Consider the following 22,506-nt stretch of genomic DNA (forward strand, 5'->3'; position numbering starts at 1 on the left):
CCCCCAAATCTCCCTCCACTGTTTTTTTTTTGTTGTTGTTGTTGTTGTTTTGAGACAGGGTCTCACTATGCAGTTCAAACTGGCCTTGAGCTCACTTTGTAGCCCAGACTGGTCTCAAACTCGCAACGATCCTCCTGCCTCAGCCTCCCAAGTGCTGGGATTACAGGCGTGCGCCACCATACCCGGCTTCCTCCACTGGTTTTTGACAGTGTTGGGCAAGTCCTTCTTGGTGAGTCTCCTGTTAAGGTGAGGCTTTGTCTTAACTTAAAAGGCGGTCAAAGCTGGGAATTGGAAAGGCTGTCGGCTTAGAGGTGGCCTGGGATTTGAATCTGACTCCATTCCAAATGACTCTGAACCAATGGCTTGGCCTTGCTGGGTCAGAATTTTTTTATGTTCAAGGAAAAGAGGAATTGATAAGTACTAAGTAATAGACGGTCTACATTCAGACAGAATGGGCTGTTTTCATAATAAGAACACCAGGATCCCCTTCAAAACTCTCAGTTATGATAAATCAGAAATCAGAATAGAGATTCCCTTTTAAAAAAATCTCTGGCACCTCACACTTATTATGGTTTCATTTGCCTCTAAACTGTACCCGTTCCCAGTATGTATAAGATGATCCGTATTTTGAAAATGAGATATTGATTCTGACTTCAGCACTCCAAAATGAGCAGAAACACCCAGGAGCAACTGAGTCCCACTGTCAGCAAGATTAGATTCTGCAAACAGTAGATGCCTCACATACTCAGGCTAGGTGGGTGTCTCTAAGATCTCCTTTGTGATGACCTTGAGCTCTCATATGGGTCTTGTGAACTTTCACATCAGTTCACGGTGTACTTTGATGTCCCAAGGTACAGCCAGCAGATTGGGGCTGTCTTCCCTGGTCTATCCTGAGGAATAAGGAAGTCTCAGGTCTTCTAGCTTCCTCCCAGACTTCTGTCGCTTTCAGTGCAGTTACCTGAACGGCGAGGGTGTGGGCGACCCCTATAAGCTAGCACTTCGCCATCCACGTTCTCATTCTGTTATTTGGCTTACGTATAGAACACTATAGTGTTAGGGGCCTCCAGTCTGCCTTGCATTTTCACAGAAATGCTCCTCCTGTCTGGAACACTCTCCTCCTCCCATTAACTCTCCAGGTCTCAACTTAGATGTCACTTCCTCCGGGAAAGCCTTCCCTGACCTCAATCTAGGAAACCCACAAGTTAGAATTTGTGCATTTCAATCTCCCAATAGCTATTGTGCTTTATTATTATTGGTTACTTAATCATCTCTCTTTTCTGAGGTCCAGCAACGGCAGACTTACGTGAACATTGTAAACCACTATATCCTTAGAACTGCCATAATCCGATTGCTCAGTGTTTTTTATGTGAATCAAAGAATCCGAACTGGACACTAGGTCAGGAGGATGGACTCCTAGAGCAGGCTGTGGATTTTCCCTCGTGGCCTAGAGACCCGGTGATTGACAGTACGACTCCAGAGGCTCAGCTGGGGGCGAGAGACAGGAAGGCTTCACTCACAGGCTCGGTGACTCTCCTGCAGAAGATGGCCAGCAGGAAGAGGGCGGTGATGGGCGGTGCCAGGTAGCTAGTGACCGACTGGATGTACTCGAAGAGCTGCCCACTGCTGGAGCTCTGGATGATGGGGATCCAGAGGATGCTGACGACCACCAGGAACACCACAAACACTCTGCGGGAGAGTACAGGGTGCTAGGGGTGTGTGCGAGAGGGCGTGGCCCAGGGTGTCCTGAAGGCGGTGCACCGGGACAAGGAAGGGACAAGAGGGGTCTCTGGGTCACAGGGCGAAAGCCATAATCCCAGATACTAAGGTGCAGAAGTTCCATGTCAGCATGCCAGAAATCAGAGTTTCAGAATCTGGGAAATTCAGAATTCTAAAACCTTGGTATTTGCATACTGGACTCCTTGGCATGCATGTCGTCCACCCCACCTGCCTGCAGTTGAAGTAATCCATAGCTTCACCCCACCCAACCTAGGAAACGGCCTTCGGCCTCTGCTTGTGAAGTATTTCCTCCCCGGGGCTCCAGGGCTTATGCAAGACACAGCTCCCTGGTGGTTCCAGCCCCCGGCGGGGTGGGGCGCGGGGGCGGGGGAGGACTTCTCCCCTCTGCAGCCTCCTTCAGCTCGGACCTTTCCTCCTTTACACCGGAACCGAGCTTAAAGTGTCATCTTTCCCTCCTGACTCCACTTAAACTGATCTTTACTCAGGCTTAAGTCACCAAAGCGCGCTGGAGGTGTGATTTTGTACATGAACAAATTAATTTAAAAAAAAAAAATTTTTTTCTTGGATATGCTGGCTGCAACAATGCATATGACCAGGAGATGGCGCCCGAAACCCAATGATGGATGATGCAAGCGGCAGCAAGCCTTTCCAACGTCTCTCTGCACATTTGTCCTTACCTCTTTTCTCCTATTTTCCCTCTCTCAGGCTCCCGGAGAGCAGCAGTGACCCACGTGGCCTCACTACTGCTCTCTCGCTTCTCTTATCCTACTCTCACGTCCTGGGAGCTCACTTCCTGTGCCTAGGGCTGGGCTGCAGAGATGAACAGGGAGTGAAGGCGCCCAAATGATATGAATGGCGTGTGCAGAAGCCGGGAGTCTTGAAGGGCAGACTAGCTGAGCTCAGCTCCTACCAGCCAAAGGGGGAGTGGATGCCCTTTGGGCTAGAGGCCTGGTTAGGGAGCCCTAAACTACCAAGCAGAGATTTCAGAAAGGCCCTCTCAGCCCTACACAAACTGTAAATCCCCAGCCTATGAAGAGCAGGACAAATTACTCGCCCGGTTATGATTTTGGACGTGTACCTGGTGCCCATAAGGTACGGTCCAAGTTCTATGCTCAAGGCTCTGCATCATTTGGAGACAGCTTTCCCAGGAAGTCTCCCCAGAGGCAGGCGCCGTGCTCATGCCCTGTAATACACTTGCTTCTGCCTTGCTCATCAGACTGTGAACCGCCCCGGCTCTCCGGTTCCCAGCACAAGTGTGTGGCCCGGGGTGCGCATCTGGATGAATCTGATGGACTGGACTGAACACTGCCGTTATCCTGGGGTAGCAGGAAGAGTTGACCCCAAGGGCCTCGGGGTGAGCCGCCGTTCCTCCCCCTCGCACTCTTCACCCCTCATTTTTCAAGTGCTTCATTGTCTCTCAACACCCCACTGATCCACTCTAAGGGGAAGTCCCAAGGCAGGCAAGAGCGCCTTCTCCCCACTACTCTGGAGGGGACGAGTGGTCCAGAGGCGGAAGGACCCAGCGGAGCGGAGGTCAGCCACTGCCCTGAGTGCAGCTGCAGACCCAGCCCCCGCCCCTCCCCCAGGGCAACCCAGGGCAGGGGAAAGCGAGGGGAGGCCCACTGTGGGAGACCAAGGCCTGGCGCACACCTGCCCACCACCATCAGCTCCTGCTCCGTGGCCCCCCTGCGGAAGCGCTGCCACACGTCGATAGCGAACAGGGTGCTGCTGCTGTTGAAGATGGAGGTGAGGGAGCTCATGAGCGCCGCCATGATCACCGCGATCATCAGGCCCCGCAGACCTGGAAAGAGATGCGGCGTGAGAGACAGCAGGTCCTTACAGACCAGCTCTGCCAGGGCCGGGAGGCTGCTGTAGAGCCGGGACTTGGGGCTGGGTTGCACCGGAAAAGGTTCCCTTCTAGCACAGACGAGGAATCAGAGGGCCTGGGAAGCTATAGGCCAGTTTCTGCCTCTCCCTTGCCTTGCGGCCTTGGACAGCTCATGACCCTGCCAGGGCCTTGGCTTCCTCATCTGCATCTTGAGGTGTGTGACACCGGGGGATCAGCGAGGGCCTGCACCTTTGACATTGCAGGCCGCCTTTCCTAGCAGTGGACCATTGGTGGAGTCCCGGGACTGAAGAGAGAGGCCGTGGCTAGTGTCTTTTTTTCCTGTATTTTGTGTTTTGTGCCTCCTTTTCCGTGCTTTGTACCACCACTTCGCGGTGTTGGGCTAACGTTCCAGCTTAGGACGCAGAAGCTTGGGGCTGCTTCCTGCCTGTGCCAGGAACCAGCTAACTGGATGATCTCTGGACGAATTCCTTACACTTTCTGGGCCTGTTTCTCCACCGGGACAATGGCGAATACAGCCCATCGCCCACCTGAAGTCTTTCTGGCCCTGATGATCGAGCTCATCCCTGGGGAGAGGACTTCCTGCCCTGGCCCCTCTTCTGCCTGTTTACCCCCAAATCCATGTATCTAACCATGTCCTGGGGGTCACTCTGGAAGCTTCACAGGTATCTTGGAAGCTTCACAGGTATCTTGGAAGCAAGGGTTCCACACATCGGTGCTCATCTGCCTATGAGCCTCTGCTTCCCTCTGGGTTAGTGACACCTTTCTGGCTCCCCCACACCCCTGCCTTGGCTCTCCTTACACCCCCATCCTTCACCCATCACCCTTCTGAGCTGTTCTGTCCTAGCTGGGCCTCCCCGCCCCCCATGCCTTTGATTTACTTCTCATTCTAGTCTCCCACGAGGAAGGACTAGGTCCACACATCCCTTGCCTTTTGTCTCCTCAATCTCGATAGTATTGTAGACGCACCTGCAAGACGAAGGCCTGGGAGCCCTCTTTGATTCATCTCCCCGCTGAAACACAGCAGCTCAAGTCCGGCTAATTCACCTTCACACACGTCTCTAATGCCTTTTCTCCATCTCTAAGGCCACCCCCTTAGTCAAGCCCCCTTCAGACTCCTCACTGATGCACCCCATCTTGCCTGAGCCTGTCCCCTTGCTCAGTCCTCCAGGAAGAGTTGTTCTTCTAAGGCACGAATCGGTCATCCTTGCCCTGGCCTCCCCTCCCTCCGTGCCCTCCATCGCTCCCAGAGCAAAGGCTCCATTCCAGGACGAGCGGGGCCATGGCAACCTCTCAGGAAAGTCATCATCATTGCTCCTTGCCCCTGATTCACACAGTGCTCCTTCCATTTAGCTCTCTCTCCTGGGTGTTTGCACACACGTCTTCTCCTTAGAGCAGCATTTCCTATGCCCGCCAGCTCTGTCTAAAGTGCTCCTTGGGTCCCTGCTCTGTTTCCTTCCTCTGCTTCTCCCTTACCCCCAGGTCATCTTGTACTGTGCCCTTGCAGAGCCCAGGAACCCTGGAGACTGCATAAAGCCTGAAAGCTGGGACCTGCCTCTTACTTGCACATCTCCAACACCAGGCACAAACAGGCACCTCACAAATGCTTGGGAAAGTGCAGTTGCGCATGTGTGTGTACTGGGCAGGGGAACAGAAATGAAACTGTCCCTTCCCTCTTCCCATCCATCCATCGCACAATCCCTCCTCGTCAGTGGGGGCTGGAGGGGCTGGCAGGTGGGCGTGGAGGGTGGAGTGGGCAAGACGGGACTCACCAATGGGCATGAGAGCCATGACCAGCTTGGGATAGGCGATGTTGGAACATCCCACTCGGGCCCCGCAGACTCTTTGGCAGACCTCAGGATCCACACAGCCCACCTCATCTGCAGAAGAGAAGAGGGCAGTTGGAGCTGCGTGATCCTGTGCCTCCCCAGGATGGCCCAGTATTTGCTTTCTGGCACTGCAGGAAAATGCTCACTGGACACTCTGACCTCGTCTAGAAGGTGAAGGGGCAAGTAGTGTTGGGTCTTTGGTGAATTCCTTGTTCCTAATGCATACTATTCTGCAACATGGGATAGATTCCTTTGGGTTTTATGACTTCCATCTTGATAAAGACAAATATTCTTAGAAGGAGCTGAGAATGCATTTTTTTTTCTTTTTTAAAGAAGATGCAGAATTTTAAAATAACATTGAGGTACAAATTTATTCTTCTGAAATACTTATGTGCTTGGCCTTCAAATTCTAAACTGCTTACAATAAGATCTTGATAGAAAAACTTGCTGCCCTTCCACGGTCCACTTTGCCCAGGAACACCTTCTCTGGAAACCCCTCCTGAGTCCTGAGTCCCCAGGTCCAGAAAGAAGGCTCACTCTCACCTGGGTACAGGGCCCTGCTGATCATGCCAGGCATGACAATGAAGAACATGGGGAGGATTTTCAGGTAGCCCCCCAGCACCGAGCCTCCCTTGGCATGGGACAGACTCTTGGCAGACAGAGACCTCTGCACGATGACCTGGAATGGCGACAGCAATGGAGCGATGTTGATCAGGGGCCAAAGGAGGGGCTCAGCTCAGCCGCAGGTGAGCCCTGACCCTAGTCTCTGACTGTGTCCCCACTTCGGTGTCAGAAGGCAGTTCAACCTTCTACGCATTCAAATGCCTGCTTTGTCTGCAGGAAGCCATCCCATTTCCTGGTGGATGAGGCCAAGCCCGGTTGGGACCTCACCTGGTCTGTGCACCAACACCAGGTGGCCAGTACTGTGAGCCCGAAAATGAGCCCAGGCCAAGGGATGTCCCCGCTCACAGGATCACGAAGCATGTGGAAGGCATCCGGCCGTGGGAGGTGACACGTGGTATTGGGGACCGTGACATTAGGGAGGGCCTGCCTATACAGCTGCTGCAAGCCTGGGTACCAGCCCACCTTCTGAAAGCCTGTGGGAAGAAATGCAGTGAGAGAACATCCTTGGGGCGCACCCAGCCTACACTCCCAGCCCGACATGGGCTGTAGGTTGGAACCCACCTGATGGTTGGGAATGGGGAGGGAGACGGGGCTGAGGCTCAAGACCTTTGGTCTGGAGGAGAGAGAATTCTGTGTTTTGGGAGCCCTGACTTGGAGGTAGAGAATAACTCTTTGATCTGGAAAGATCCAGGTAAGCCATGGAGGTGTCAAAAATAGATCAGAGGAAGAATTTAGGGGTGAGGGTGAGTGTACTTAGGTCTCTTCCTTACCTAGAAACATGAGGACCAGGGCTCCCCCTACCATGATCACCGTCTGCAGAGCATCTGTGTAGATCACGGCCATGAGGCCCCCTGGGGACCCAAGGAGAGGGCACATCAATCAGTACCAGCAGGGGTTCTGCTCCGGGTGCCCGCCCGTGTCTGGCCACACCGAGGAGACCAGAGAAGACACAGTGACCTTTTAGCAGTGGGCTCTGGTTGCCTGCGTTTCCCCACAACTAGCACTTCCCTCCACCCCACGCAGGAGGACAGAGCCTGGTCACACTTCTGCGTATTCCTGTGGCTCTTTGTGTCTCTGACATCTTGCCACGGCCATCATGCATGGCTTTTTGTTGTTGTCATCAGTGACTCAAGTCCCATCCTTTGCTTGTGCTCTTACCTCCACCAGGCATGCTCTCTCTTTTCCCTCCCAATCTCTGTCTATCCAAATGCCCCAGCTTTCAAGACCAACTTAATCTCAGTAAGTCTGTCTGTCCTGTGTTGGTGACTCAAGGTGCCCAGCCCTGTGCGAGACATTTTGGAGGAAACATGAGCGGATGTGTCTGTGGCATTTGCTGGGGCTGCTCAGCATCACTCTGGCACAGACAACAGCTTCCCACTCTGTCCTGAGGCTGCTGGTGTTTTCCGGTGCCTCTTCGTGTCTCTCCTATCTGGTCTTGCTCTGGTTCAGTTTCCCCATTTCTGTCTCCTTCATCTCCTTCTTCCTATCCCACTGTCTGTTCCTCTGCTTTTCTATTATCCTGTGTCATCATCTTGGCCCTTTTTGACTCTGTTTCTCTCTCTCTCTCTCTCTCTCTCTCTCTCTCTCTCTCTCTCTCTCTCTCTGTCTCCCTCCCTTTCTCTAGACTGATCTTTATCCCTCTCTCAGGCTGTCTCTCTCCTTCAGTCATTCTCTCTGTCTCTGCCCGTCAGAAGCCTCCTTCTGCAGCTCTTGCTCAGCCTCGGCCCTACCTGTGATGGTGTAGACAGCTGTCACCACCAGCAGGATCACCGTGGAGAGGTAGAGGTTCCAGCCCAAAGCCATCTGGATGAAGAGGGCTCCAGAGAAGATGTCAGTCTGCAGAGAGACAGGATCCATTCGCACTTTTTAGCTACCACTTAATGAACGGTTACTAATGAAGAGCCAACTAATACAAAGATGAATGAAAGAATGAACTCTAGCTTGTGAGGGTTTTTTTAATAAGAGCTGTCATGCACTTAAAACATTTATCATACTTCTTTGCTTGTCCCAGTGCTGAAGGGGAGCATACATGGAAAGTGTGTGGATGCAGCCTTCTTTTCTTTTATCCTTCCTTCTATCTGTCCAGCCAGACTTCTTTCCTCTTCTCATCCTCCTTTCTTCCTTTGCTTCTTTTTCCTTCCCTCCCTTCCTTCCATCTTCCCATCCATCCTTCCATCCATCTTCCCATCCGTCCATCCATCCAACCATCCATCCATCCATCCAACCAACCATTCATCCATCCATCCTTCCATCCATCCATCCACCCATCCATCCATCCATCCATTCATACATCCTCCCATCCACCCTCCCATCCATTTTTCCATCCATCCATCCATCCATCCATCCATCCATCCTTCTATCCATCCACCCACCATTCCTCCCATCCATCCATTCATCCTTCCATCCATCCATCCATCCATCCATCCATCCATCCACCCAAACTGTGAATGTGAGCTTCCCGCCAGCCTCAAGCCCACAGCAATGCAGAGACAAGCGGGTCACCTTGGAGTGACGCTCACCGATATCTTGGTGAAGATGTAGAGGATGAGAGACAGGACAGACATGTACACCTGGATTCTTTGGCCCCCAAATCGCTTCCTTAGATACTGTGGCATAGTGACCACACCAGCTGCGATGTACACAGGAACAAAGATCCAGCCGAGGGCCACAAGCAGGAAGGTTGCCTGGGAAAATAAGGAGAAGAAGGTACTGAGATTGTGAGCTACGTTGGAGGGAAGCCTCTACCCAGAGACAGTGTGTACTGTGTGAGATCCTTGAGCAGGGAAGTAAGGGACCCAGGACCCATCCCAATCCACCTCTTCCAGGGTTCACTTTCCTCATCCGTACAACGAGTTCCCATTCACCAGGCAGCCTCCCAAACTCCTCTAAGGGTTCTCTCAGCACTAAGGCTGGGAAAGGGGTGAGCTCAGACCCTCACTCTCCTGGCCAGCTACGGCAGCCCCCTTACGTTCCACTCGAAGCCGCCCACAGCAAGGCCCCCGGCAGCCCCTGTACCAGCCAGACCGATGAACAAGCCACTGCCCACATTGCTGGACATCAGAGATGCGCCAATCTGCAAGGCACAAGTAGGGTCAGAGGTCAGGGGCCAAGGTTAATCTGAATTGATCTGGGGTCAGGACCACTAGCATGGGAGACAGCATGGGGGCTCGCATTTATCTGGCACTGCACCAGGCACTTTACATGCCCTAATACATTTTATTCTCCACAAGGAGGGAGGAACACCAAATTTACAGAGGAAAGAACTAATGCTAGGATAAATGAAGCCACAAGCTCCAAGTCAGTGAGGAAGAGGCTGAATGGACCAGAAGGGAAGCCAGGGGCAGCAGTGTGGGTAGGCAGGACAGAGCTCTGCACAAGGCATCAACCTCAGGCCCTCCAGACAGAAGGACAGTGGCGAGACTGGGGAGCTTTCACAGGGAGCCCCCCATGCTCTGTTCCTGCAGTCTCCAGGACAAGGCTGGGCAGAGGAAGGGTCTAGAGGTTGAGCACAGGCCAGGCCAGCCTCTGAGTTCTTTATTTTTCTCCAGAAGGGAAGCCAACTCTTGTAAGGTGACGGAAGGGACGACAATGGTAATTATAATGACAATGATCACAGCAGGAAGTACTTACACAGCTTTGCCAAGCACTGCATATATAAGCTCGGTTAATCCTCATAATAACCTGAGAAAGCTAGGCACTGCTATTGCTGGGTTTGAGTAGTGGGAAATCACAGGTCATTGGGAGGTGCCCTTGAAGGGACTTATGGGACCCAGAATCTTCTTTTCTTTCTTTTACTCCCTAGCCATGAGATGAGTGGAAAGGTGGAAAGAAATTTTCTTGTACAAGATGATCATCTTAGGTATTTGTTACAGTAGCAAAAAGCTAACACAATTCTCCGCATATTACTTTTAAGCAACTGAGGTGTTGATAAGAAACTTTCTCAAGTGACCAACTGCAGATCACAGCCTTGGCTGTCTGGCTTGCATAACCACTTTGCAAAGGTGCTTGGCTCCCACTAAGCACTTACTCCGTGTTGTTGCTTATTATTAGACGGGATCCAGCCCTGGGAGGGGAGAGCGGGCAGGGCTGGGCTCTGGGGCAGGGGAGACCTCGGGGCAGGCCTGGGGTGGAGGAAAGAGCTAAGCTCGGTTTCGTACCCTGTGTCCCCTTGGTAGAATCATCTCCTGTCACAAAGCCTCACCCTCATCACCTAAAAGTCTGGGACTCCCTTCCTCCCATCTGCATGTTCTTCCGGGGTGCTGGAGGTGGCGGCAATAAGAAGGCAGGACTGAGGCACTCAGACAAGAGGCGACAGGGCAGGGCTAAGGCATGGAAGTGAGTGACCCCTCCTGGCTGAACCCCTTGTGCTGATCACACACACACACACACACACACACATACACACTCAAACCCACACACGTTCACGCATTCTCATGTATACACTCACATGCATTCCTATTCTTGCATGTGTACACTCACAGACATGTTCACACATACACACACATGTGCTCACACACGAAAACCCACACTTATACACATATGCTCACACACTCATGTACACTCACTCTCTCACACATGCACTTATAAGTATAACTTGCACTCATGTACCTACATTCCATATAGCTACATATGCTTACACACATACACTCACATAGTCATGCACATACACCTACATACATTTACATATACTCTTGCACACACATGCAAACATTCACATGCACTTACACACTCACTCTCTTGGGTGGCCTAAGGGTGCTGGCAGGGATGCGCTGAAGCCCTGGGCCAGACAGAGAGGGTCCCTGCTGCAGAAGAGAAAGCTGCCCTAGGAAGGCGGCCTGCTCACCTCACCCTGTCCAGGGCGCCCCTCTCCTAAGCCAGGAGACATGGACAGGGCAAGGCAAGAGGAGGAGAGGAGGAGGAGGAGGAGGAGCAGCCAGGCCTCCCTGAGCAGGGATGGCTGCTGTCCTGCTGACAGCCTTGCGGGGACTCTCCTTGGGGCACAGCCTCAGGACTGGAAGGACCCCAGGTGCGCCGCTCCAGTAGTGCTGAACTGAGCGTGGAGTCGATCTTCTCAGGCCTTTGTTACAGTAACAGAAACAAATTCGGCTGGGGCTGGGGCTGCACCCAGGCTGCTTCAGGCTGGATGGGGGTCAGGTGCAGGAGGCACAGCTCACGGCCGGGCACCCAAGGGTGGCAGCAGCACACTGCACTCAATGTGTGGGGCCGACAAGTCCCTGGGAGTCCTGTCAGGACATCTCCTGATGGAGGCCTGGCTTTCCTCATGCCCTCTGCAGGCCAGGAGTGCAGTCAGCAGGGCCTAGGCTTTCTCCTAAGCCAGACAGAACAGCCTACCCTAACCGGCTTCTCACCCTGTGTCTGCCTCAGTTCCAGAGCCGCTGGCTAAGCAGAACTCTTCCCCGGGTTTAGTTCTCCATGAGCGTGAGGTCACGAGCGTGTGTGAGAGTGGCGTGGTGACTGAGTGGGAGTATGTGGGTATGAGAGTAAGAGGTACGAGGGTGAGGGTGAGTGTGAGTGTGAGAGGGCATGTGTGAATGAGTGTGAGGAATGTATAAGAGTGCATGTGAGCGTGTACAAGGGTGTGATTGTGAGGGTGTGTGAGTCGGAGAGTACAGGAGTGTGCAAGTGTGTGTGAGTGTGGGCCTGTAGGAGTGTATGTGTCTGGGTGCCTCAGTGTGTGTGAGTGAGTGTGAGGCTGGCATGCCTGGTGTGCACACAGCTTCATTTCCCACTAGAACTGATGACTCCACCACTAGTTTTTCAGGCAGGGCCAACCTCCCTCCATCCCATGGAGGAGGAGGTTAGTTTTGAAGATCAGTAGAAATGTGGGGTGGTCAGAAGGGAGAGATGGGGGCTCACGAACACTTGGGGGATTGGTTTCATGAGCTGGCTGGGGACTGTGCTTCTGAATCTCCTCACTTGACTGCTTATGCAATGTCCCCTTCCCAAGGAAGTCTTTCTTACCTCAACACCCTTCCCCACTGCCCAGCGCAGGAGTATCCTTGAAGCCCTCAGGAGACCCCCAGGGTTTCCTCTAGCCCAGCTTTGATCATGTTGCTCATGAGTCTGTCTGTCCAGCTCAGTTCTGAGCTGCTCTAGGGGAGGGACACTCTAGATCTATTTCTGTAGGTTCAGAGCTGGCCTAGGACCCACACCCAAGATGTTCTAATGAGACTTATCGGCGCTGGGGATATAGCTCAGTGGCATAAGCGCCTGCCTGGCAAGTGCAAAGTCCGATCTGAGTTCGATCCCCGGTACCGTGAAAAAAAAAAAAAAAAAAAAAAAAGTAAAAGAGACTTATCAAGCTGTGTTAGCAGGACCTCTCGGGTGTGGGGTGGATCGGGGTGGGAGAGGAGTCTAAAATTGGGAACCCCAGTTGGAGGCTGGTGCCTTGGCCCAGACAAGCCAAGAGGACAGGGCGATGTGGTTGGGGGGGGGCACTCACCGGCCACCAGCTCATGGACCTGCCCGCCAAGAAATAGCCACCAACGGTCCCTCGGCTTGCACGGATTGATGCCTGGAAAGGAAGTGGCAAAAATATGGACTTCCCGAGATTTTGTCCAGTCTCCGCCCTCACCCCAGATTTCCTCTTCTTGGGTGGCAGGCACTGCGGGGGCACAAAGGGTAAGAACCGAGGCAGGGCAGAGCCGCTTGACTGCTTCACCATTTTTATATTACAGATCCTTGGGAGAGTTACTTCATCTCTGTGATTCTCAACATTCATTCAGGGCTGAGGTGAAGAGCAAAGAAAATAAGGATGCCCAAGGTCTTTGTGAATGGCAAAGTGCTGCTGTGCAAGGGTACCAGATGCCGCTAGCAGGTCCTTGTCCTTCCTTCCCCTGCGCCAGCTCTCAGGAGATGATGTGGTCTCCGCGCTTCAGGTGCATGGTGGCTTCCTCTCCTGAGCTGACCTCTCCCCTCCTCCCAGCCAGGTTCCCACACTGCAGACAGTGTCTGTTCTAACCAGTCTCACTACGGAACCGTGGGACCCCAGGGCCCTGGGCAGGATGAGTGTTGCTGTTCGGGGTCTCCACTTTGCCTGGTCTGATGTCAGACCACGCTACTGAGCTCTTGCCAGGACCTTGGAAGTAACCAGCAGTAGGTGGTCAGTTAGTGGCTTGTTAGGCTTATGCTCTAAAAAATGAAGGATTTGAGGAACACAAGAGATTTCTGGGGACATGGATGAGGGCTGGCCCTGGGCAGGGAAGGGGGAACTTGAAGAAGTAATCCTGGTGGGGAAGGCAATAGGTCTCTGCCTGGCTCTGAGATAGGAGAAATCCTTGAGTGTGAGGAAGGACAAAGAGAAAATAATTAGGGAGCGATAACTCCTGTAAGTCCTGGTGCTTGTTAAGTTTGTGCTTGAACTTTCCTGGCTCACCTCTGACCCTCTTGGAGGCCACAAGAGTAGCACAAACTCATTTCACAGATGAGGAAATTCCCTGAGGCAGAGGATACCTTGTCTAATTCACAGCAGAGTTGGCTTTTTTTTCCCCAGGGTACCTCTCAGAAGCTACCAAGCACCCATCTGCCCACTTCTTCCTCGAGAGTGCTGGGAGGCAGCGACTACTGCTTCTTCTGAGGGAAGGAGGAGGGCATCGAGGCTCAGAGAGGGTTCCTGAGCTCCCTGAGGCTCAGGAATCGGATTACAATCTGCCCTGCAGCAGTGTGAAGGTGCTGGCAGCTCTTCAGGGCACAGGTGATGATAGCAGCTGTTTATTGCCTGCCACCTATGTACCAGGCTCCAGGTGAGTGTTTATATGCGTCCTGTCCTTCCCACAGCTTCGGCCTAGTCTTCATGTCCATGAGAGAAAACTAGGACTCAGAGAGGAGACTGAGGGCTGGACTTGGGACCTAAGCTCAGCTCTCTGGGCCTGCCCACAGCTCCCTGGTTGGTGAACAATAAGAGCCGTGGGACCTTGGAATGTGCCCAGCACCCTTCCTCCCCTGAGAGTGCAGAGCCCTGGCTCCCTGGGTATGACACAAAGAAGACTGGGGGAAGGTCAAGGGTTTTTTTCCAAGTTGCGGGTCTTGAGTTGGGGAAGGAGGCAGCAGTGGGGCTCAGGGTGGCCAGCAATGGCTGAGACCAGAGGCAGCAGATGCAGGGATACAGGGGGTCAGGAGTGGGGGCTCCAGGCCTGGCCTGCCTCTGTTTTGCTTTTTGACCTCAGACAAGCTATAGCCTTCTCTGAGATTCAGTCTGCCCTTCTATGGAAAGAAGACAGAGGTGATTCCTGAAGACTTTTTCCTCTCAACTCCTTTAGTCGTGTGATCTGCTTTCCTTTTCTCACTCTTGCCCTTAGCTCGAGATGAGAGGTGCTTCTGCTTCCCCTGCTCTGCAGCCCTGGCCTCATGGCCCGCTCACCCAGATCCCCACGGCGATGACGAAGACAAAGTAGATGACCACCACCATGATGTCGTAGGTGTGCAGGCTAGCTTCGGAGCCCAGGGCTGAGCGCAGAGCCGTCTCCGTCGTCATCTCGTCCACAGAAGCTCCAGGCCCCTTTGCTGCCAGCTCCTTGCTATTGGTGTGGATTCCTAGCAGGCTGGACTTTGAGGTTCTCCTGGCTTCATTCCTTTCCTTTAATGATTAAACAGCCCCAAGTTCGGTGAGGCCTTGAGCGAGCTCAGAGCTCAGAGCCCTGCTGGCACACAGCACCGTCCTGCCCACTGTCTCCTCACCACCATCGAAGCAGCAGCAAGATTCCCTCCCACACGCAAGTGTCCTCACATATTGCTCTGCGCACGCGTGCACTCACCTGCACACAACATGCATGCACACATGTGCACTCACACACGCACATGCAACAGGTCTCTTTCCTACCTCAGAAGTGCAGGAGCAAGAGGAAGAACAGGAAGAGGAAAGAAGAAGACTGCTGGAACCTCAGAGCTGCAAAGGACTTTAGAAATCATGGTGTTCAAGCTCCTGCTGTATGGGAAGGAAACTGAGGTCCAGGGAAGTACAGGTGGAGCTGGGACTGGAGTTCAGGTTTCTTAATTAGCTGTTCAATGCAATTTTTTTTGGCCCGGTAAGGAGACAAAGAGGAAGGAAGAGAGTGCCAGTACCCTGGCTAAGCAGCCTCCACGCAGCATACTCCCACCCCTGACCTCCAGGTGTCATGTTCCCTTCCTACAGTGTAGGAAACCAAGGCCCAGAAAAAGACAGTTGTTTATTCCAAGGGAGAGGCAGGGCCATATGTGACAAGGTAGGGCCAGAGTTCACCTCTTCTGATGCCCAGTCCACACTTCCTTGCCTACTCTGTGACAGATGAAATGGATGTAGTCAAGAGGCCTTCAGGGAAAAGGACATTCCACGGGCCAAGGGAAAACCATCTTCTGTGGGTGTAGGCAGCCTAGCATCTATTCCTAGCTGCACTCCACACCAAAATGCAGAAGGCCTTGGGCAAACTGCTGAATGTCTCTAAGCTCAGGTGTCCTCATCAACGTCCTGCCTGCCTCACAGCACCAGTGAGGCTAAGATGGCTTCTGAGATCTTTGAAAACCCTCAGTTACTGCATGCTCTTGAGGTTAACACAGAGAAATCAACACCAACGCCATCTAGCCGAGGAGCCCACACACCCGGCACAAGGCCTGCTTCTTCACGTGGTCCTCCTGATACTGCTGCATTTGGGAGATTTCAGCCCTCTGACTGCCACTCTGCAGGCACCTCTGCCCATGTAGGCCAGGGCCTAGGCTGGAGGAATAAAGGGATCCTACTGACCCCTCACCTCCATCAACGGCATCCTATGAGAAGTCCACAGCCGGGTACACATCCCTTCCCTTTTTAGGTTAAGGGAAGTGAGGGGCAGAGTCCTGGACCTCCTCTTCTCTGTTTTCCTAGCCCAGAACACAAGTCCAGGCCAAGGAAGTAGGGCACTGATCTGAGAAGAAGATCAGGAGAGTCCCTGGCTGGAACAGGCCTCAGAAAGATCTTCCACTCATTAGCATTGGATGCCAGAAGATCAGAGAAGTAGCTCTGCAAAGGCAGTGTCCTTCACAGGTATTCAAAGAAGAATAAGAATTCATCAGATAAATGAGAGGGCCAGAGGCAACAGGGCCAGTGCTGGCCACATCAGAAAAAGTGCAGGACCAGGGGCCCGAGATAGCCAGTTTAACAGTCCCTGAGGGTGAGCTGTATAGCAGCTACTTCCATGTCGTTCTTGATGGTTCTGAGCTCAGGCCACTGAGAATGCCACAGCAAAGCATCCCAGGATCATTCTTTCAGAGTGGGTGGAGGACTGTTCCTGGGAGAGTCCTGCACTTCTTCCTCGGGAAGGACTCACTCGGTCCTGAGAATTCTGCTGTCTACACATCTTGTTTCCCAACTACTCTCTCTTAGATACCTGGGGCCACACCCCCACCCCTACGCATTTTGCCTAATTCTAAACCAGTAGGTTTGGGTGCACAGCAGACACTCTTGCAGTACATTTAAAATGCATGTGTCAGCTCACCAGAGGACTTAGCAACTCAGAGCCCTATAATGACAGAAGGTACATAAATGCTTTGAAATAGCCATGGTAGATATTCTGAATCCCATGCACAAGCCCAGGCCTCTGACCTTTGAGGGATCCCACAGGACCCTATACATGGATTGTTTACCTTTACTTTTCCCAGAGCTCTGTTATGTGTATCCCAACTCACAACTTAGAAAATAAAAATTTAACCAGAGGAGACAGGTAGGCAAGAGTGAGATCAAGATCACAGCTTATGGGCTGATGGTGTAGGATGTCATTAAAACCAAGGAAAGTAGGAAAGATAAGCAAAAGATGGCCTAACTGGGGCAAACAGACCTCTAACACAGGACAGATCAATTCAGCCTAGGGCAGTCTTGAATAGCAGCCAAGAATTCATGCACAGAGGCCACTCAGAGTCACCAAGGAACCAGGACTATAAAAGTGTGCATTTTCTGTTCAGAAAGCATAGATTATGAAATTCAGATATGAACAGTCTTATTCAAAATGGCTAAACACTTTAGGCAGTTGTTAGCATTGAAAAAATAGGCCTCATATAGCCAGAAAATCATCTTAGAGAATTGACAGTGAAGAGCGTACCCATGTTGTCATTTTTGCACTAAATGGCCATCTTCCAGGCACTGAGACAGGAGCACACGTGTAATTATTCACAACTTGGTGGACAAGACACATAGTCACACAGGACAGGTGCATTCGGCACAAAGCAGATCAACACTCACACACTCCTTTTCCCTCTTAGCTGGAGAGCTCAGAGGAAGGAGCAGCAAAGTCCTGTTGAGAATATTGGCAACACATTATAAAGGAGAGGAGTGGTTTGAACTATTACAGAAGTGTACTAGGGTGATAAAATGCAAGTTTCCATCAAGTCACCACCATATGACATGTACAACTAAAAAAAATAAAGGTAAGATTTCACATTTTCTGATTTCAAAACTTAATACAAAGCTGCAGTGATCAATACTCTATAATACTAGCATAAGACAACCTTATAAACCAACAGAATAGAATAGGGAACCTACAATTAAACCCTTTCACACACGGGGAAGTGATTTTTGACAAAGATGTTTGACAAAGATCATTCAGTGGGGAAAAGACAATCTTTTCAATAAATGGTGCTAGGAAAACTGGATTATACATACAAAAGAAAAGTTACACCTTTCTTTCCAATCATATACAAAAAGTAGCTCAAAATGGATAGAAGATCTAAGTGGAATAATAAGGTAAAATTCTTAGAGAAAACACAGGTAAAAATCTTCATGACATTGGATTTCTTAATAATGACACCAAAAACACAGCAATAAAAGAAACAATAGATAAATGGCACTTCATCAAAATTAAAGCCATCTGTGCATCAAAGGGCACTGTCAGTAGAAAGAAAAGGTAACCCAGAGAATGTATTTATAAGTCATGTATCTAAGAGGGGATTAGTATCCAGAATATATAAAAAATTCTGCTAAATCAGCTCAGGCAAATAAACAAGTGTATTCTAAAATGAGAAAAGGACTTGAATGGACAATTTTCCAAAGCAGTTACATGAATAGCCAGTGAGCACATGAAAAGATACTCAACATCACTAATCATAGGGAAGTAAAAATCAAAACCCCCAATGGAATACCACTTCACACCCAATAGGTTGGTTATCACTTTAAAAAAAAAAAAAAAGCTAAGAAGTTAATGTAGTTATGGAAAGGGGAGATTGGAACCCTTATGCATCACTGATCAGAGTATAAAATGGCGAAGGCACTACAGAAAACAGTATGGAAGTTTCTCAAAAGATTAAAAACAGGATTACTTTGCCCAGCTGTTCCCCTGGTGGGAATATGAGTATATACTCCCACAAAACTGAAAGCAGGGTCTTAAAGAGATATTTGTATTCTCATGTTTAAGGCAGCACTATTTATAATAGCCAAAAATTGGAAGTAACATGTATGCATTATTGAATGAATGAATAAACAAAATATATGCCTACAAAGGAATATTATTCAGCTTTAAAAAGAAAAGAGATTCTAATGTATGTTACAACATGGGTGGACCTGAAGGGGTTCTGCTAACTATAGCCACACAAAGACGATTTTTGTGTGACTGTACTTACATGAGTTACCAGAGTAATCAGAGTCACAGAGGTAGAAAGAAGAATAGCGGTTGCCGCGGGCTGGAGGAAGGAGAATTAGTGTGTTTAGTAGTTTCAGAGTTTCAGTTTGAGAAGATAAAGGGAGTTATGGAGACAGATGGTTGTGATTGTTGTGCAATATAATTAGTATCTGTAATTCCATTGAACCGTATCATCAAAAACAGTAAATTTTATATTATGTGAATTTCACTATAATAAAATATGTAGGAAAAGTATGCAAAATTACATAAAAATGCGGGGAAGTTCTGTAAAGCAAATACTAAGAACTGGATACAAAATATTTCTTTGAATAAGTGTTGTTTTCTCAATAAGAAGTGGAAGAATGCAGGACTACTTGCCCCTTCCCAAGTGCAGTTTCAGCTCCAGAAGATTCAGCAGGGAACTATGGTGAATGTGGTAATATCAGCTCAGCTGGGGCCACCATGGACCAGAGTCTGACTCAGTCTTGAGACATAAAAAAGAGCCTGTGGCTGACTGAGTGGAAGAGGAGATGGAGAAAGGTAAAAAGCTCACGTTGACCTCTTCACCAAGGCAGATGGGCACTGAAGCCAGCCCTTGCTGGGCACAGGACCTGCAGGGAGAAGTCTTGGCTTTGAATGCAGATTGAAGTATTGGATCATCTAAGGCATTTGCTATTATAATTTCTGAATCATAACTGAATTTAGACTGTGTTTTCAGACCTGATGTGAGAGTAGAATTTCTATGTCCTAATTTTATCTAGAAAACTCGGAGAACTCCTTGAACTTTAGGGGTAAAGGAAGTTGTAATCCATTGAATGAGTTGTTTAAGAAAATTACTTTCAGGATCACTGCTTGTACTTGGTTGATTCCACAGAGCTCACTGCACCTGGAACACCAGGTCTCTGTTTCTGGCATCTACAGCCTGGATACCCCTTAGGCAGTTTTCTGTGCCCTCACTGAAGATTCTTCAAACCAGAGTTCTTACAGACCTGGAGCCGATGAATCCCACCAGCCTTATAGCCTGTCCTCAGGGTCACCAACCACAATGCCAGCCCCCTTGGGGAACTCACGTCTCCCATCTTCCCACCCTCACAGTGCAGCGTCTGCCCTGCTCTCTTCCCCCGACCCATTCTCCAAGGCCTAGGAAAACGAGTGCCTCTCTCTCTCAAGCTCTCCAGTTCCCTCTGTCAGCTGGCACAGGGGCCACTGTCCTGTGGGCACCTTCTTCCATTGCAGCCCTTTCCCATGGAGGCTCTCTCTTCTCCCAGGCACCCCAGAGTTTGGGTCAGACCCTGCTTGTGCTTCCTTGCTGCTGAACTCTGTAAAGTGCCGTGCCCAGAAGTGCCACACTCCACTTTCACCTTCAGATCTTCGTGTGTGCTGCTTTCTTCACCATCCTCCATGCTCAGACGCTCTCCCCAGTTCCCAGTCTGAAACATCTACAACCCATGTGCTCCCCATTTATCTATGAATACGATTTAGGGCCTCTCTATCTTAGATATGAGCCCTGCAAAGCACTTTCTACCTCATCTGTCTGCATTCATGTACCCAGTGACTGAGACAAAGTCAGGGAGGGGAAGTGGATGCCTTTCCTTTTAGAAACTCCCTCTTGGGCAGCGTGGGGCATGGATGTGAATGAAGTGCCTGATGGTGCAACCACTGAGGCAGAGATGGGCACCGAGTGAGTGAGAGGGTGGAGGCGAGAGGGCCTCGCATGTTTTACTGAGATGGAAGCATGCTGACATAAGTCTTCCTTCTCAGGGGTACCCCTTGCCCCTCAGTGGTCCTCCCCCTTACTCAGCACCCAGTGCCATACCTGCCCATTCCCTGCATGGAGCCATGAGTGAGAGGCAGCCTTGCTTGATCCCACTGCAAGGGACTGATGCTCCCACCAGGATAGGTCAGGTGGGCACCTTTTGTCAAGGGAAGGAAGCACTGACAGTGAGTCCTTGTGTACGAGGCATCCATACCATGCTGACTGTTCAACGTGGTCCTCAGCCCTGCTACCCTCTTTTCACATGGCCAACGAATCAACTTTTACATGGAAGGAAAGGCGCTTTCCTGCTGCTGCCTAGGTGCTCCTCTTACTCCTGACTCCAAGAACACTGGGCAGGCTCTGTGTACCTACTGTTGGCCTCCACCCTGACTATTTACAAGTCCTTCCTGAAAAACCACTCTCAGTAGAGCTTCCTGCTGCCAACTTCCTTCTCCAGAACAATGAATGAGATGAGGGCCAAGGAGACTGATGTTTACAACTATGTAGGCTGAATCATAGATATGATCTCAACTGATATATGAACAATACAAGTTGGCCTCATTATTCCCATTTTTAGGTGAGAACAATTTATTGCCTAGTCTCTGTGGCTTGTTTGGACTTTTAATTTGGATTTGTCTGACTGTAGAAGCTACTCTATACCACCTCCTAGTGATGGGAGAGGAATCAACTCTATGTTGACCCTTATGGGATCGCTGAGCAGACTCACAGGGTCTGGGCTAGGGACAGGAGAGCCCTGAGTCTGAGCTCCCGATCCTGGTTCTGACATCTTGTCTGCCCCCTCCCTTCCCACTCATGGAATCCTAGTCCTCATCCTTCCCTTCCTGCTTGCAGACCTCAGGATCTGGGGATTCTACTGATATTTTGCGTGCTTGTGTTTGATTCAGTTCAGATTCAAACACAGCACCCTGTGATTCCCTCAGCCACTTATGGAGCATGGTCAGTGATGGAGAGAGAAGCAAGGTCAGGTCCTGCAAGGGAAAACACACAGTCTATGAAGGTCAGGATAGTGACCTCATGGTGACCTTCCCTAGCACCAGAGGGCCAAGCATTTGGAGTGTTTCCCTGTCTAGATGGCACCTGGGGGACAGGTTAGATGCTTAATTCCAAGAGGAAAGGAGGATTATATAGAAACATAAATCAGCAACATGGTGTCCGAGAACCAAGGATCATGAAAAGAGCAAGAGCAGTGAGAGAGAGTTATATACTCTAGTTATTATAAACTTACCCCTGTTGAATCTGGCTGGCCCTTACCTGCCCAGCACAGCTTCCACAAGCCTCCTGGGGTCCAGCTTCTCAGCCTCTGGGTCCTGGGATGCAGAGTATGGTGTGGCTTTGGCCTGGCCTCTAACAGCTGCTGGGACAGCTCAGGCAAGGCTGTGGATGAGCACTGGCTCTGCCCTGGTGAGGCGGCAGAGCATACCTTAAAATCTCACTCCAGTCCACTTGGGTTCAGTGAGACGGCACTGAAGAAGAGCTTTCTCTGGACTCAGAGTTCCCCATGCTCCCGGGGATGGGTGGAAAAGGAGACACAGCTCAAAGGGAGCAGAGCTGCAGCGCTGCTTCACACAACTGGGCAAACAGGTTCCTCAAGAAGGACGTGTGCCCAGACTTTCAGCGACAAGATGAAAAAGTAGTGCTCTGCTGTACAGCATGGCAAGTATGCTTAATGGTGCCATATACTTGAAATTTCCAAGAAAATGTAGTCTAAATGTTCTCACCACACACAAAAATGATAACTATGAGAAGTGATAGATGTGTAGAGCAATTTGATTGAGGCCATCATTTTCTAAAGCATATCAAACTATCACAATTTAAATATAAATTGTTTTATTTTATCTGTTCATCATACTTTAATAAAGCTGGGGAAAATAAACTGAAGTCTCACACACACACACACACACACAAACAGGAAGAGGTGCTGCTTGTTCATTGAAACACAGGAGCTTAGGAATTTGGAGTTTAGGAAGGAGGGAAGGACTGAGTTTTGCTTTGGCCACTGGCACCTATGTGATCCTGGAAAAATCTTTACGTCATTGTAAGCTGTGTTTCCTCATCTGTGGAGTGGGATGTTTGGAGTTGTTTCCAGTAAATTTCGAGCTGTAGAACATAATGGAC

At 50.5% G+C, this 22,506-nt stretch overlaps 1 protein-coding gene across 8 annotated transcripts in view; it reads right to left on the bottom strand.

The window, feature by feature from the left end:
• Slc5a9 (solute carrier family 5 (sodium/sugar cotransporter), member 9) overlaps positions 1-21,820 on the bottom strand; it is a 29,527-nt gene extending 7,707 nt beyond the window's left edge. The window contains exons 1-12 of one of the 8 annotated variants that reach the window (XM_013521757.1): positions 21,617-21,820; positions 14,417-14,632; positions 12,500-12,571; positions 9,005-9,109; positions 8,556-8,720; positions 7,767-7,872; positions 6,807-6,887; positions 6,304-6,509; positions 5,956-6,091; positions 5,356-5,463; positions 3,388-3,538; positions 1,518-1,686 (exon numbers count right to left, since the gene is read on the bottom strand). In XM_013521757.1, coding sequence (XP_013377211.1) covers positions 1,518-1,686; positions 3,388-3,538; positions 5,356-5,463; positions 5,956-6,091; positions 6,304-6,509; positions 6,807-6,887; positions 7,767-7,872; positions 8,556-8,720; positions 9,005-9,109; positions 12,500-12,571; positions 14,417-14,530 — 1,413 coding nt within the window. In that variant the 5' untranslated portion in view covers positions 14,531-14,632; positions 21,617-21,820. Of the gene's footprint in view, positions 1-1,517; positions 1,687-3,387; positions 3,539-5,355; positions 5,464-5,955; positions 6,092-6,303; positions 6,510-6,806; positions 6,888-7,766; positions 7,873-8,555; positions 8,721-9,004; positions 9,110-12,499; positions 12,572-14,416; positions 14,633-18,992; positions 19,226-20,430; positions 20,461-21,616 lie in introns of those variants that run through there. The other 7 variants (XM_005398634.2, XM_005398631.2, XM_013521753.1 and 4 more) reach the window with 7 other exon arrangements.
• Between the last annotated feature and the right edge of the window lie 686 nt (positions 21,821-22,506).

The sequence above is a fragment of the Chinchilla lanigera genome, unplaced genomic scaffold, assembly GCF_000276665.1.
Source record: "Chinchilla lanigera isolate Chin_1 unplaced genomic scaffold, ChiLan1.0 scaffold00063, whole genome shotgun sequence".
Lineage (NCBI taxonomy): Eukaryota > Metazoa > Chordata > Mammalia > Rodentia > Chinchillidae > Chinchilla > Chinchilla lanigera.